At 38.1% G+C, this 16,774-nt stretch overlaps 2 protein-coding genes across 26 annotated transcripts in view; one reads left to right on the plus strand and one right to left on the minus strand.

The window, feature by feature from the left end:
• Window positions 1-8,257, plus strand: part of BLNK (B cell linker) — a 72,992-nt gene extending 64,735 nt beyond the window's left edge. The window contains exons 13-16 of one of the 4 annotated variants that reach the window (XM_033842486.2): window positions 329-405; window positions 1,232-1,315; window positions 2,780-2,935; window positions 7,287-8,257. In XM_033842486.2, coding sequence (XP_033698377.1) covers window positions 329-405; window positions 1,232-1,315; window positions 2,780-2,935; window positions 7,287-7,406 — 437 coding nt within the window. In that variant the 3' untranslated portion in view covers window positions 7,407-8,257. The remainder of the gene's footprint in view (window positions 1-328; window positions 406-1,231; window positions 1,316-2,779; window positions 2,936-7,286) is intronic. The other 3 variants (XM_073794145.1, XM_033842484.2, XM_033842485.2) reach the window with 3 other exon arrangements.
• ZNF518A (zinc finger protein 518A) overlaps window positions 1-16,774 on the minus strand; it is a 92,359-nt gene that overhangs the window by 17,180 nt on the left and 58,405 nt on the right. For 15 of the 22 annotated variants that reach the window (XR_012326967.1, XR_012326968.1, XR_012326963.1 and 12 more), the window contains one exon: window positions 9,797-9,884. The exons of 4 other annotated variants lie outside the window; for them this stretch is intronic. The gene's annotated coding sequence lies outside the window, so the exon portion shown is untranslated. Of the gene's footprint in view, window positions 1-8,705; window positions 9,134-9,796; window positions 9,885-16,774 lie in introns of all 22 variants that reach the window. 3 more of the 22 variants (XR_012326962.1, XR_002177211.3, XR_002177210.3) reach the window with 2 other exon arrangements.

The raw sequence follows: 16,774 nt of genomic DNA on the forward strand, positions 1-16,774 counted from the left end.
GCCTGGAATAACAGAGGCAGCTGAATTCTCATATCTGCATCTACATTCAATCTGTTACAATATGTTTTACTGGTCGAAGTATATGAGGAAAATTGGGCTTCACAGAGATATGTATTTGGAAAAAACCTCACAAACGCCCTGAAAGAATCTTGGGGATTCCCAGGGTCCTCAGACCTCACTTCGAGAAGCACAACTCTTAAGGATTTTTTTTATGTGTGTGATTTTTCAGTGTGTGTGTTCCTTGTAGCTCCCAGCACAGTGTTGAGGTATAGGCAGAGTAACTGCTCAAGATATAATGGGATCCACTGATTTTTCAAATCCCTTTCAGGATTTCCAGAAGGGGGAAGCCCAACTGTGGATGGCCCATTACCCAGCTTTTCATCTAATTCCAATTTGTCAGAACAGGTATGAAATGAACTCGTTATCAGTAAACTGCAGGAAAGGGCATGACTTCTTATAAGAGAGACTTTGGAGTGAAGCTTGGAAACAGATTCTATTTTAAGTGAGCCTGTGAGTTGTCATTTGCTGATGGGTACAGAATACATTTTTTTCCCAACTGTTAAGACTTTGCTCCATTTATACTAATTTGTATTCTGGATGCCATAAATAACAATTGGTGTTTCTTCAAAACTAGCAAAGAAGTGTGTTGTTTTTATTGTTCTTCCTCTCACATAGATTCTATTTAAACTATGTAATTTTTTCAGAATAGATCTGTGGAGGCATATGATATTAAAACACATAAAATAGCATAGTTTAAGAAAAGACAGAGAAAGGACTCAGTGTGCCCTTGGGCAAGTCTCTAAGCTTTCTCAAATGTAAAATAGGGATGATAGCATGTATTCGTCTTGCCTGCAAAGTTGTTACAAGAATCAAATAAGATATTTGTAAAAACACTTCGGAAATTATAAAACGCTCCACAAAGCAACAGTAAGATCATAATAGAAAGGGAGATTATAACTTATTTAGGAGAAAGGAATAAATGGTTCAGGAATCTAGCAGGATTAGGTCTCAAGTTCAAATACTAAGTCTACCCCCTACAGCCAAATTGGGGAAAAGTCAATTATAATCCTTGTGGTTGATCAAAAGAAGCATAAAACTCATTTTCAGATTACTGGCCCAAATGTACTTAGGCCTTTCTGGTAATGCAAAATGGGACTTTGTTTCTAGTGCACAGAAGGTTCAGTGTCATTGAAGGGCCATCTCATGCTTAATAATGCCCTCTCACTCACAGGAAGCTGACGTTCACTGTAAACCATGGTACGCTGGTGCCTGCGATCGAAAGTCGGCCGAAGAGGCATTATACAGATCGAACAAGGTCTGACCATTTTAAAATCTCATGTTGTGCCCTCAGCCTATATCGGCACAGTTGTCATCCCGATAATATGCTAATTAAGTAATTGCAACAATTATGGATGCAGGGATCTTTTCTCTTTACTTACTCAAGAGGAACTGCCGTCCCCTCCTCTCTTTGAAGTACCTCCCTCTTTCTTTGTTCCGCTATCGTATTGCTGCTTATCCTTTCATCTATACACGGATCCATAGGCTCCACTGCTCTCCAAATAGTGGAAGAGAAGAAAGCTCTGGAGGGGATCTCTGTAAGGCTTGGTGCTACATGAGATCCACCCAGCAGTGATATGTAACAGACTATTTTGGATCAATGCTTGGGATAAAAGATTGGGATCAAGGTGGCAAAAAGTACTGGGAAGTAAATTTTTGGAGAGTCGAAGCCCAGTCATATAGGAACACTAGAACAGTCTGGACAATCCAAGATTAAAGTGCCACTTTTCTTTTTCTTTCTCTTTTCTCCGCCCACTTGCACCTTGCCTTGTCAGAATATACTGGTTTTTTGTGGGTTTTTTTGGCTGCACTGGGTCTTCGTTTGCTGTGTGTGGGCTTTCTCTAGTTGTGGCTAGCAGGGGCTACTCTTCGTTGTGGTGCACGGGCTTCTCATTGCAGTGGCTTCTCTTGTTGCAGAGCACGGGCCCTAGAGTGCAAGGGCTTCCGTAATTGTGGCACGTGGGTTCAGTAGTTGTGGCTCATGGGCTCTAGAGCACAGGTTCAGTAGTTGTGGCACATGGGCTTAGTTGCTCCGTGGCATGTGGGATCTTCCTGGACCAGGGCTCGAACCCATGTCCCCTGCATTGGCAGGCAGATTCTTAACCACTGTGCCACCAGGTAAGTGCTTTTTCCCAGGTTTGATCAACTTTTATTGCATTCCTTCTTCCTGTTTTTGTCTATTTTTTGTTCATAATTTTTGAATTTATGATTGTAGAATATTTTACAAGATATTTAATTAAATTTGGAATGTTGTGTTACAATATTTTTTCTACTTCAACATAAATTTTTGGAGAGAGAATTTTTATCAGCTGAAATGTTTTGATTCCCAATATCTGTTTTCTTCTTATAGCACTTTTGAATGGAATTTGTTTGATATATTTTTTTATTCATAGGCAACTTGTGAACATGGTTCCTAGTTCAAGAGTGCCCTTTAGGTTTGATCTTAATGTGTCCCTTCACACATTTCCAAAGCCTATAAACATAAGGTCTTATTTAGTGCCTCAAAATGCCAGCATTTACTTCTTTCAGAATTTTCTGTAAGTATATATTTTACTGAAGTATTTTCTTGCAAAATAATAAAACAAGCTCTAATTAGTAATAAAAATCATATACCTAAATAATTACCTTTTGAATATAATATAGGTATTTTTCATAAACTGATTTTTAACCTATGGGAATACAAGTAACACTAATCATAATTATTCTTTCTTTTAATAAACAGGATGGATCATTTCTTATTCGGAAAAGCTCTGGCCATGATTCCAAACAGCCATATACACTAGTTGTATTTTTTAATAAGCGAGTATATAATATCCCTGTGCGATTTATTGAAGCAACAAAACAGTATGCTTTGGGCAGAAAGAAAACTGGTGAAGAGGTCAGTAATTTCTCTTCTAATCCAACTCTATAACTATGTTTTGAGCACAATGCCATCATACTGTATTAGGTGCCAGAGATGTGGAGAAAGGATACACGAGTACCTGGCCTAAGGCTTGCACATTGTCATAGAGTACGAGATAAAATACTATGTTTGGGCAGTATATCCTATGAGAGAACGGAGAGGAGGAAAGACTGGTATGATGTAAAAGCTTTCTTTTATCCTGTTGCTTAATGAGGTCAGTCTGACTCGGCATTTTGTTTGCTTTGTTTTTTAGATGCCACATATAAGTGAAATCATATGGTATTTCTCTTTCTCTGTCTGACTTACTTCACTTAGTGTAATACCCTCTTGGTCCACCCATGTTGTCACAAATGGCACAATTTCACTCTTTTTATGGCTGAGTAATATTCCATTGTATATATATATATATCACATCATCTTTACCTATTCATCTTTTGATGGACACTTAGTTTGCTTCCATATCTTGGCTACTGTAAATAATGCTTGTATGACCATCAGAGTGTACGTAACTTTTTGAATTAGTGTTTTCATTTTCTTTGGATATATACCCAGGATAGGAATTGGTGGGTCATATGGCAGTTCTATTTTTAATTTTTTGAGGAATCTCCATGCTGTTTTCCATAGTTGTCGTACCAATGTACATTCCCACCAACAGTGCACACGGGTTCCCTTTTCTTCACATCCTCACAAGCATATTGTCTCTTGTCTTTTTGATAATAGCCATTCTCACAGGTGTGATGTGATATCTCATTGTGGTTCTGATTTTCATTTTCCTGATGATTAGTGATGTTGAGCATCATTTCATGTGCTTGTTGGCCATCTGCATGTCTTCTTCAGAAAAATGTCTACTCAGGTCCTCTGCACATTTTTTAATTAGATTGCTTATTTGTTTGTTTGATACTGAGTTACAAGAGTTCTTTATATATTTTGGATATTATCCCCTTATCAGACATATTATTTGCAAATATCTTCTCTCATTCAGTAGGTTGCCTTTTTCTTTTGTTGATGGTTTCCTTTGTTATGCAAAATCTTTTTAGTTTGGTGTAGTCCCATTTGTTTATTTGTGCTTTTGTCACCCTTGCTTGAGGAGACATGTCCAAAAAATATTGCTAAGACCAATGTCAAAGAGCATACTGCTTATGTTTTCTTCTGGGATTTCTATGGTTTCAGGTCTTACATTTAAATCTTTAATTCATTTTGAGTCTATTTTTTTTTTTGTATATGGTATAATAAAATGGTCTAAAATTTTCTGTTCATCAAGGGTCACAATCAACAGAGTAAAAAGGCAACCTCTGAAATGGGAGAAAATATTTGCAAATTATGTGTCTGATAAGAGGTTAATATCCAGAATATGTAAAGAACTCTTATAACTTTGTCGTATAGTTTAATGTAGTCCTATTTGTCTATGTTTTGTTTTGTTGCCTGTGCTTTTGGTGTAACATCCAAGAAATCATTGCCAAATGCAGTCTCGTGAAGCTTTCTCCCTATGTTTTCTTCGAGGAGTTTTATAGTTTGGAGTTTTATTTTGCTTTTAATAAAGTCTCAGATAGTTAGAAAATGCAAAACTCTGAAAACACAAAACACTGATAAAGACCAAATGGGTTTTAAAATATAGATTGCATTTTCATTTCACACCAGTTAAACTTTAACAGAACTGTCTGCTTCTCCCTACTCACAAAAACATTCATTCTCACTGAAACCTTGATATGACAAATTTTTTAAACTATATGCTCCTCAACAGTAATCAGTAGTAGGATATGGTGGTGATCCTAGTAGGACAGAGTGACTTTGGATGGATGGTTACATTCTAAAGCCTCCCCAGGGACTTCCCTGGTGGCGCAGTGGTTAAGAATCTGCCTGCCAATGCAGGGGACATGGGTTTGAGCTCTGGTCTGGGAAGATCCCACATGCCGCGGAGCAGCTAAGCCTGTGCACAACTACTGAGCCTGTGCTCTAGAGCCCACAAGCACAACTAATGAAGCCCGTGCACCTAGAGCCTGTGCTCCACAACAAGAGAAGCCACTGCAATGAGAAGCCAGTGCACCGCAATGAAGAGTAGCTCCCGCTCGCTGCAACTAGAGAAAGCCCACGCGCAGCAACGAAAGACCCAATGCAGCCAAATAAACAAATAAATAATAAAAAATTTTTTAAAAAAAAAGCCTCCCCAGGGGTCCAGTACTTCTATAAGAGGCTTAGGGGTAGGTGAAGGCGCTGTCCTTTTTAGTGGTACTGAAATTCAGTCAGATAAATTTTGAGCTCTCAGAGAGGCTCTGGACTTCCTTGTCCTGCTAGGAAACTCTGATAAACAGTGATTCTTCTTGGCTTAAAGAATCTTCATCCCTACCTCAGAATGAATAGATCAGAGCTTCACCCCACTCCCCAATTATCCAGCCTATGGATACCAAAATAAATACATATTATTATAATAGCATCAGGAAGTACTGACAGAGTCCTTTAAAACACTTACTTAAATTATCTATAATAAAAAGATAATTTCTCCCATATACTGAACATCTGAATTGAAAAATGAAAACTTTGGTTACATGATGTCAACCATGTGGAGATCTTGAAAAGTCTGTTTGTCTGTATTTGTGTTTGGGTATTCATGGGTAGAAAAAGTAACTAGTTGATTAACTGTTTAATTTTTTTGCAAATGTTTTGACATTATGTGGATACATAGTGAGTATTTTATCACTCTGAGATCTGTTTGCTTTATTTTATTGACCATGGGATTTTGAGTTATCAAACAATTGTTTTTCTGTCCATGTATGAATATCTCAAATACACTGAATTAGTGTAGACCAAAAAAAAAGTGTTAAGGGGAAACTGCAATTAAGTTATGCTCAATCCTTCATTCAGTCAAATCACAAATATGCCTCAAGTCCAGTCCTTACTTCAAATATTTCAACTCAGCTCAACCCCCTACTTCAAACATTTTAATCCCCAAACTCTGCAACACAGCAATCCTCAGAAATATTCAGAAGAGTATAAGGACAGAATGAGATGCTTATTTGTATAAGCAAAGCAACTCTCTCCTATATTTACTGGGTTCAGAACACACTTTTTCACTTGGAATTCACTTCAAAGAGGTTGTACTATTTCATTTCCTGGTGTGTTAGTCCATAAATTTAACTTCCAACTGCATTCAGATTAACAATATGCTGTGCCAAACAAACAGAATGAATGTCTTTATGAATATCATAAAAACAATTCATTGGCAAGTACAGGAGGGCTGAATGATTGAAGAGAAAGTAAGAAATAAGGACTAAAGGTACTTGAAAGTCTCTGTCTCTCCTCCCTGACCTAATATTCAGAAGCCAATTATCTAAAAGACAACTGGTGTTTTGTCTGAAAAATGACTAGTATTCTGAATACTTTACTTATTTTAATATATAATATTTGGAAGCTATTCAAATAATTAATAAAGGCTTTTAAACATTTTTTATTCCAGATGTTTATCTTTATATGAAAAACTAAGAGAAAATGAAGTCAATTGGTGGTAACTGCTAAATTATATGGCAGTGTTGCAAAACAATTACCCCTTTAAAAAAATGACTCTAAATGCATTTATCTGATGATCATGAGCTTGTAGCACTTTTGTATAATCAATGCATTTCACTTCTTGGTCTGTGTTATACTTATTTTATCTTTCACTTAAAACATTGATCATTTTTCAGAAAAAAATTGTGATCGCCTTAAACTAAAACCAATAGACAATAGGAATTAATATACGGAAAAATATGTATGTATAGTAAGAGCCTAGCATGAAATTATTAACTAGGCACTAATTTAGCTCTAAACTTACTGAGAGCTAAAGCAAAAATGGGTATATGAAGGTTTATAAAGGTTTCCTTATTTATTCAAAAAAAAGAACACAAAAACAAACATGAATTAACCTGGGAAATAACTCTCTTCACATTAAATTCTAACGTTAATTTACTACATCAGTCCTTGTATCTAATACATGCAACATAACAGATAATCTATGTTTTATAAAAATGTAGAGAAATTCAATGTATGACAGTTTTACACTTGGCACTAAATAAAAAACAAAATATTAAAATATTACATCATAACTCAATAAAGTAATTTTCTCTAAGAAGTTATACTAATTGAGGATGTCAGTTGCATTTTCAGTCTCATTGAATGGCCAGGGTCTGCCACCTCAAAGGTTACATCCATTGTTAAATTAGACTTTTTTGGATAGAATGTCATCTGGGACCTAGTAACTCTGACTAACTTGAAAGAGTTGGAGAAGATGGGAGGAGTGGAGTTCACTGTTAATATAAATGCCAATTTATAATTCATCTATGTTTTCTTGTTCTAGTACTTTGGAAGTGTTGCTGAAATCATCAAGAATCATCAACACAGTCCCCTGGTTCTTATTGACAGTCAGAATAACACAAAAGATTCCACAAGACTGAAATATGCAGTTAAAGTTTCATAAATTAAAAAAAATTTTTTAAAGGAAGTCAACATCATTGCTTCAGACATTTTACCTACTTCTACTTTTGAGGAAAAAGTCCAAAAACTTCATATTTTGGATTATGAATCGTCCAGTAATAAAATAGAAGATGAGGCAGCTGTTGAGGTGGTCGTCGATTTCCTTATAAGAAGCTCATATGGACATGTTCTGTTGCCTGACTTGATGAACTGTTAATATCTGGTGAGGCTGAGAATATGCTACTAATATTCTCCAAATAAATGTCTTTATTTAAAAAAACAGGTGTAAAGTATTTTCAGTCATGTAAGAAAATAACGCGCTACTTCCAGAAAAAGAAAATGATGCTCTTGGATAAAACAAAGCTGCTGAAAATTTTAGACCACCACAATGGTCCTAGTGCCCCAGTGTAACTAGGACGCCTACTGTCAGTGCTTGAAAATTGCCTTGGTTAAAATTTTAATGTGTAGAAAATAAAATATAGATAATATATGATATTTATAAATACAAATAAGGGGGATGTAATGGTTCCTTTTTGTGAGCTCCCAACCATGGGAGATGTATACAGATACGAACTTTCTTATCCATGATTATGTTGTTAGCTTAGCTTATTAAATATAATTGTACCCTCTTTGATCTGCATGTCTATTAAATAGACCCTAAACTTGATATGAGGTTCAGAGTGGGATGAGAGCAAAACTAGATTAAAAGCCTAGGGAAGGGCTTCCCTGGTGGCGCAGTGGTTGAGAGTCCGCCTGCCGATGCAGGGGACGCGGGTTCGTGCCCCGGTCCAGGAAGATCCCACATGCCGCGGAGCAGCTGGGCCCGTGAGCCGTGGCCGCTGAGCCTGCGCATCCGGAGCCTGTGCTCCGCAACGGGAGAGGCCACACAGTGAGAGGCCCACATACCCCAAAAAAAAAAAAAAAAAAAAAAAAGCCTAGGGAAACAGCCCACAGAACAGGGGCAGAAAAGCAGACATTGATGAACACTCAGGAATAAAAGAGATACCATTGTGAGCAGCCGTATCCAAGGTCTTAGGTTGTCCCAGCAATGTATTATACTCTGTCATATCAAAGCTTTTTATCCTACTGTGTACTTTAGACAGCACTGAAATGATAAAGCAGCTAATTAAGATAAATCTAATAATTAAATGAGGAATGCACTTGATCACTGAGTAAGACAGCAATCTGAAAGGATTTTGAAATTCTAGAAGGTTATGAACTCACAAACTCACTTATAAAAATAACTGTATTCTTAAATGTCATAATACCCCCCTTTCACTTTTATATTTATTTGTTTACTCACCATTTCCAGCGCTCTTAATTCCTTTGTATAGATCTAATATCCACCTGGTATCATTTTCCTTCCACATGAAGAATTTCTCTTAACATTTAAGATAGAGCAACTTTACTGGTGATGACATATCTTAGACTTCTCTTTTGTGAAATTTTCTTTGTTTTATCTTCATTTTTGAAGGGTAATTTTGCTAGAGAAAGAATTCTAGGATGACTTCAGTACCTTAAAGATATCATTCCACTCTTCTGGCCTGCAGCGGTTCTGACAACAAGTCTGCAGTAATTCTTATCTTTGATTCTCAGTACATAATGTGTGCTTTTTTTCTCCGGCTGCAATAAAACTTTTCTCTTTATCACCTGTGATGATGAACATGTGATTATAATGTGTCTTGGTATGGTTTTCTTTTTCCTGCTTGAGCTTCATGTTGCTTCTTGGATCTTTGTATTTATAGTTTTCATCAAATTTAGGGGAAAAGTTTCAATTATTATTTTTTCTTCAAATATTTTTTCTGTTATCCTTCTTCTCCTCCCCTTCAGGGACTCCAGTTACATGAATGTCACACTACTTGATATTGCCCCATTGTATGGCAGCCATGGAGGTGCACTGTTTGGATCTCCCATCAGGAAAAAATTTGGCATTCAGCTGTAGGAGTGCAATTAGCTGACAGCCTTTAGCTGTTAATGCCTTCAGAATCTGCCTTGGGTTTTGAGCCAAGCCTATGCTCTTCCTAAGCAGCCCTCGGTCTCGCTAATTCTGCCCAACATGGAATTCCTCTAACTAATGGATAGTCTTTAACCTAAAGTATCCATTGAGTTGGCTGACTTTGTCAGTGGTGCATGGAAGTCTGAGGCTTTCTATACCTAATTCTGCTTCCACTCACCAACCTTTTCTTTCACAAGTATCAGATCTGCATTACGGTGTGAAAGCTTTTCTTACTCAATCTTGCTCCATCCCCCAGGCATTACTGTCCAATAAACTTCTTGTACTCCTAATTACATCTCAGCATCTTCTCCCCAGAAGACCCAAATGACAGATTTAGTACCAGGAGTAGTTTCAAGAAAGTAGGCATTAAGATGGCATCTTTGAACCAGATTACTCACCACCCAGTTGACAATAAGGACTCCATCCTTGGGGTATTTGAGGCATGAACCATCCCTGGTACAAAGTGGTGACCCAATTGCTAATCTCCTGCAGTGGGAGAGAAGAAAAAGCTGAAGACCAAACTCAGGATTTAATACAGTTGCTGAACTGCAAAACTCTTTTTTTTTTTTTTTTTTGGCCACACTGTGTGGCTTGTGGGATCTTAGTTCCCTGACCAGGGATCAAACCCAGGCCCACAGCAGTGAAAGCACTGGGTCCTAACCACTGGACCTCCAGGGAATTCCATGCAAAGATAATTTAATGCTAAACCAAGACAGGTCTGTCCAACCAAGGTCAGAGTCCTAGTTCAAAAACCCTGAGACCCTGACAGATGGGATGAGAACATCTGGGGATGAATGATGGTAAAACCATCATTAATGGTGAATGCCACCAATTATTTGGCTTCCCAGACTCCTCTGAACCCTCAGAGTCAGCAGAGTTAACCCCTGTCATTAAGAAATAGCATTCTGCCTGTGTGGGAAGACACTGCAGAGGCCTCTCCCCTGCAAGGCAACAGAAATACCCCTCAGGATATGCCCCTACCTTCTGTCCGGGCTGCTAGGCCAATAACTAAAGTTAAGTTGCAGCTTAAATCAGCTATAAATGTGCTAGGCCTGCTGAGGGAGGAAAGAATACATCCTGAAAGAGATTGATGAATTAGGCACCATGTACTGGCAGGAGCTGAGGGAGTACCATGGAACTAGATTTTGAGAACACTTGAGCAAAGAAGCCAGAATATAAGATTGGATAAGGAATAATTTATTAACTTAAGGGCGCTTCTCAGGATACATAATTTAATACTCTGGCAATGACCCTAGGAGATGATGCAAACTCACTGAGTGGCTCTTGGAAGACTAGAAAAGGTGATGACCTTCACTGATTGAGGGTGAAATGCCTGAATTGCTATGGCAGATAGTAGAGGAGGGAATTAAAAGGCTCAGGGAACTGAGCGTGCTGGAGTGGATATATTATGTGAGGGCAGAAGGCCCACCAGAGAATTATGTCCCAAAGGACAAGTGTGATCACCAAGGCCATTAGAAATGCACTGGTAAGAAAGGAGCAAATATCACTAAGAAGTTCACTGGTAGCCCTGTTCTGCTGGCCAGGGCTAATGGTAGCTAGGGCTAATAGTCTAAACCCTGGGACATTGATAGCAGCACTTACATATCAGAAGCCAGGGGGGGGTCTCAATTATCATAACAAGATTAGGATACCAATCAAGGGGGCTCACAGAGTTGTGTATAAGGCTAACAGAATATGGCATCAATTGAGGCAGAGTATGGGCCAATAATGGTGCTGCTTTATATATATATATATATATATACACATATATATCCCTCCCTCCCTGCTTCCAGTGTGCTTTTTCCCTATCAGTGGATTAGGGAAGCCCAGTGACAATCACTCTCCTCTGAGTTTCTCAGCCACCTAGCAGGTCACTTTTTGCCGACCAGTTCTGGGCTGTGGCGTCTTCCACTGAGCTTTTCTGCAGCACCCCCAGGCCAGGTTCTGCTAACTGGCTTTATCCCACCAGTTCTCACCAATGAATTTCTCTCAGCCACCCAGTAGGCTCTAGCTTGGCCACACCCTCTATGAGTTTGTCTGCCACTCGGTGAGGAAACTTCCTGTGGACCAGCTCAAGGCTGCCAGCACCTTCCAGTGAGTTTCTTTAACTCTTAGCAGGAGTAGACCAGCTCTAGCTGACCAGCACCCTCCAATGAGTTTCACAGCCACTGAATTGACTATTCCCACAAACCGGCTCAGTCAGGTCTGCACCTTCTAGAAAATTTCTTCACTATCAGCAGCCTGAATGTCCCTGTGGCAGTTACAACCTCTTCAACAAGGCCTGAATCTCAGACTAGGAGTTGGTGAGACCTATTCTAAGTGCTTAGTTTCTTTCTTGCTTATTCTCACTTGTCATTTCTGCATTCCTTAATATCCAATTTTCCCCTTCTAATAGTTAACCAACTTTTACTAGTTGCTAATTTTAATGGTATTATTGAGATATAATTAACATACTATAAAATTCACCCACTTAAAACTATACAGTTCAGTGGGTTTGACTATATTCAGAGTTGGGCAACCGTTACCACAATCTGCTTAGAATCTTCTCACATCAAAAAGAAACTCCATACCTATAAGCAGACACTCTCCACTCTCCCCGAGCTCCCATCCTAGTCATCCACTGATCTAGTTTGTCTCTATAGACTTGCATATTTGACATTTCATATGAATGGGATCATACAATATGTGGTCCTTTGTGACTGCCTTCTTTCACTTAGCCTACTGTTTTCAATGTTCATCTATGTTATAGTATCAGTACTCTATTTCTTTTCATTGCTGAACAATATATTATATAGCTATACCATATTTTGTTTATTCATTAATCAATTGATGGACATTTGAGTTGTTTCCACTTTTTGGCTATTATGGATACTACTACCATAAACAATTTTGTTCAAGTTTTCGAGTGGATGTATGTTCTTCATTTCTTTTGGGTATATATCTAAAAGTGGAATTTCTGCGTCCTATGGCAAATATACTTAACAGTTTGAGGAACACCCAACTGTTTTCCAAAGTGACTACACCATTTTACATCCTGACTAACAGTGTATGAGTTTGTTTCTCTGCATACTCATCAATCGTTGTTATTGTCTTTTCAACTGTAACCACCCTAAAGCGTGTGAAGTAGTATCTCATTGTGCTTTGGATTTGTATTTCCCTAATGACTAAAAATGTTAACCATCTTTTCATGTTGTTATTAGCTATTTGTATATCTTCTTTGCAGAAATGTCTATTCAAATCCTTTGACAATTTTTCTTTTTTTTTTTGGGCTGCATGGCTTGTGGGATCTTAGTTCTCCAACCAGAGATCGAACCCGGGCCCTCGGCAGTGAAAGCGCAGAGTCCTAACCACTGGACGCCAGGGAATTCCCTCCTTTGACCATTTTTTAACTGAGTTGTTTGTCTTTTTATTATTGAGTTGTAATCATTTATGTGTATTCTGGGTACAATTCCCACATTAGATATATGATTTGAAAGTGTTTTCTCCCATTTTGTGGATTGTCTTGAGTTCTTTGAAACACAAATGTTTTCAATTTAATGAATTTCAACTTATATGTTTCTAATATTTTAATCATTTTATCTCTAACATGTAGGTCTTTGATCCATTTTGAGTTATCTTTTATACATGGTATGAAGGAGTATCTAAATACATTCTTTTGCATGTGGATATCCAGCTGTTGAAGCAGTATATGTTAAAAGATTATTCTTTCCATGTTGAATTGTCTTGACATTCTGGTCAAAAATAAATTGATCATTAATGTTTGGGTTTATTTCTGGACTCTCAATTCTATTCCACCAATCTATATGTCTATTCTTACATCAGTACTACATTGTCTTGATTACAGTAGCTTTGTGGTAAGTTTTGAAATGGGGAAGTGTGAGTTTTCCAATGTTATTCTTCTTTTCAAAATTGTTTTGGCTGGTACTTCCCTGGTGGTGCAGTGGTTAAGAATCTGCCTGCCAATGCAGGGAACAAGGGTTTGAGCCCTTGTCCAGGAAGATCCCACATAGCACAGAGCAACTAAGCCCACGTGCTACAACTACTGAAGCCCACGTGCCTAGAGCCCATGCTCCACAACAAACAGAAGCCACTGCAATGAGAAGCCCTCACACTGCAATGAAGAGTAGCTCCTGCTTGCCACAACTAGAGAAAGCCTGCGCACAGCAACAAAGACCCACACAGCCAAAAATAAGTAAATTAATTAATTTTAAAAATTGTTTTGGCTATTCTGTATCTTGTTTCTATATGAATTTTAGAATCAGCTTGTCAATTTCTGGCAAAAAGGCAGCTGAAATTTTGACAGGGCTTGTATCAAATCTGTGAATCAACTTGGGTAGTACTGCCATCTTAACAATAAATGCACAAACATGTCATGTTTCTACACTTATTTAGGTCTTCTTTCTTTCAACAATGATTTGTAGTTTCAGTGTAAAAGTCTTGCATTTCTTCTGTCAAATTTATTCCTAAGCATTTTATTCCCTTAGATGCCAAGTGGAATTTTTTTCTTAATTTCACTTTGATTGCTCACTGCTAAAGTATAGAAATAGAATTGATTTTTCTATTGATCTTGTATTCTGCACCTTTGCTGATCTCTTTTATTAGTTATGAGGTTTTTTTTTTTTTTTTTTTTTGCGGTACACGGGCCTCTCACTGTTGTGGCCTCTCCCGTTGCGGAGCACAGGCCCCGGATGCGCAGACTCAGCGGCCATGGCTCACGGGCCCAGCCGCTCCGCGGCATGTGGGATCTTCCCGGACCGGGGCACGAACCTGTGTCCCCTGCATCGGCAGGCGGACTCTCAACCACTGCGCCACCAGGAAAGCCCAGTTATGAGGTTTTTTAATGGATTCCTTAGGATTTTCCACACATAAGATCATGTCACCTAAAAATAGAGATATTTTAATTCTTCCTTTCCCATTTGGATGCCTAACTGCCACCAGTACAATGTTTAACAGACACAGTGAGAGTGGACATCCTTTCTTGTTCTTGATCTTAAAGAGAAAGTTGTCAGTCTTTCACCCTTAAGTTTGATGTCAGCAGAGTCCTATAAATAAAAAACCTCATTCCTGGTATCAGAGGGAAACAAAACAGACTTCATTCATAGAGAATTGTAATTATTTGTTTTGACTACTCTGGTGACTTCCTGGAAGATTGGCTATTGCCTGACATGAAGCTGGCAGAGAGATACAGCTGCTACCTAGGGGCCATGTTGAAAACACTGACAGGCAGATGTTTTAGTCACTGCTGTCTGAAGCGATAGGTAAAATTTGAGGCGATTTGGTTACGGTTATCCCTAACCAAAAAGCTAGGGAGAAAAGCAATAGGGCTTTGTAAAGCTTTAACGTACTCCTGGGAATCTAGAAGGTCACACTCATGCCCACGACTGTGTGTAGACTAAGGAAAGACCTAAGAATGCCATAAGCTCTCCTATCTGGCTGACCTGGAGGCTCTGCTGAAGTAAGAAGTGAAGGCTAAGGCAGAGCTGTAAACTGCCTGGCTAAGTGCGGCAGGGTCACCACAAAAACACACACAGTGTCCCTTGGTAAACACTGAGAGACTTTTTCATTCCAAGTATATAAGGAATTCTCTGTCCAATCATTAGCTGACCATTAAGCTAACATTACAGAGACTTTATTGGTGACACATAACAAAGAATAAAGACTTTACAAACTTAGCTCAGAAAAGTTACTAGACAAACAAACAAATACAACAAGCAAAAATGACAACAAACCCTGGAAGGTGTGTGTGGGGAGGTGGAGAACCTGATTTTCAGAGTTGCCGCATTATAATATTTTAAATGTCCTGTTTACAACAAAAAAATTGCAAGGCATGTAAACAAAGAGGAAAGTATTGCCCAGACACACAGAAAAGCAATCAATAAAAATCCTGAAAAAGCCCAGGCACTGGATTTTCTAAACAAAGATTTTAATTTAGCTATTTTAAATATGTTCAAAGAGCTGAAGCTATGTTTAAAGAATGAAAAAAAAGTAAGACAATGATGTCTCAACCAAATAGAGAATATAAATAAATAGACAGAATTTATGAAAAGAATTTTTAATTCTAGAACTTCCAATTATAGAGTTGAAAAGTAAAATAACTGAAATGAAAAATTCACTAGAGGGGCTCAGCAACAGATTTGAACAGGCAGAAGAAGGAATCCATGAACTTAAAGATAAGTCAATTGATATTGCCCATGTTGAGAAACAGAAACACAAAAAATGAAGAGAAATGGACAGAGCCTGAGAGATCTGTGGGACACTATCAAGCATAACAGCATATTAAAAAGTGAGTCTCAGGGCTTCCCTGGTGGCGCAGTGGTTGAGAGTCCGCCTGCTGATGCTGGGGACGTGGGTTCGTGCCCCGGTCCGGGAAGATCCCACATGCCGCGGAGCGGCTAGGCCCGTGAGCCATGGCCACTGAGCCTGCGCATCCGGAGCCTGTGCTCCGCAACAGGAGAGGCCCCAACAGTGAGAGGCCCACGTACCGCAAAAAACAAAACAAAACAAAACAAACAAACAAAAAAAAGTGAGTCTCAGAAGGAGAGAAAAAAAAGCATCAGAAAGAATATCTAAAGAAATAAAAACTTCCCAAATTTGATGAAAAACATTAGTCTATCAACCCACAAAGCTTCAAGAACTTCAAGTAGGATAAACTTAAAATGTGCACACAAGGCATATCATAATCAAGCTATTGAAAGACAGAGAATCTTGAAAGCAGCAAGAGAGAAGTGACTCATCACATACAAAAGGTTCTCGGTAAGATTAACAGCTGATTTCTCATCAGAAACCATGGAAGCCAAATGGCAGTGAGATGACATAGTCAAAGTTCTGCATAGAAAAAACTGCCAACCAAGAATTCTATATTCAGCAAAACTAACCTTCAAAAAGGAAAGAAAAATTAACACATTTTCAGATAAACATTGCTAGCAGAACTGTTCTACAAAAAAAGTTCTTCAGGTTTAAAGGACACTACATAGTAATGCAATTCCACACAAAGAAATACACAACTGATAAATGTAAATACAAATACCAGCATAGGTAAATATAAAAGACAAAAAATACATACATTTTACTTGTAACTTTTCCTCCCTCTCATTTAAAAGAAAAATGCATAAAGCAATAATTATAAATCTACATTGATGGGCACACAATTTATAAAGCTATATAATCTGTGACAATAACAGCATGGGGGGAGGTGGAGAGATGAAGCTACAGAGCAAAGTTTTTATTATTGAAATTAAATTGGTATTAATCCAAACTAGGTGAAATAGATCAGCTTTACAATGTCTTCTTCTAATAAAAACTCGATATATCTTTTGTCTCTTATTTTTTCATTTGTGATTTTGGTGATGACACCAAAGAAGAAGTCTAATAAGGCT

This window comes from Tursiops truncatus, chromosome 16 (assembly GCF_011762595.2).
Source record: "Tursiops truncatus isolate mTurTru1 chromosome 16, mTurTru1.mat.Y, whole genome shotgun sequence".
NCBI classification, from domain to species: domain Eukaryota; kingdom Metazoa; phylum Chordata; class Mammalia; order Artiodactyla; family Delphinidae; genus Tursiops; species Tursiops truncatus.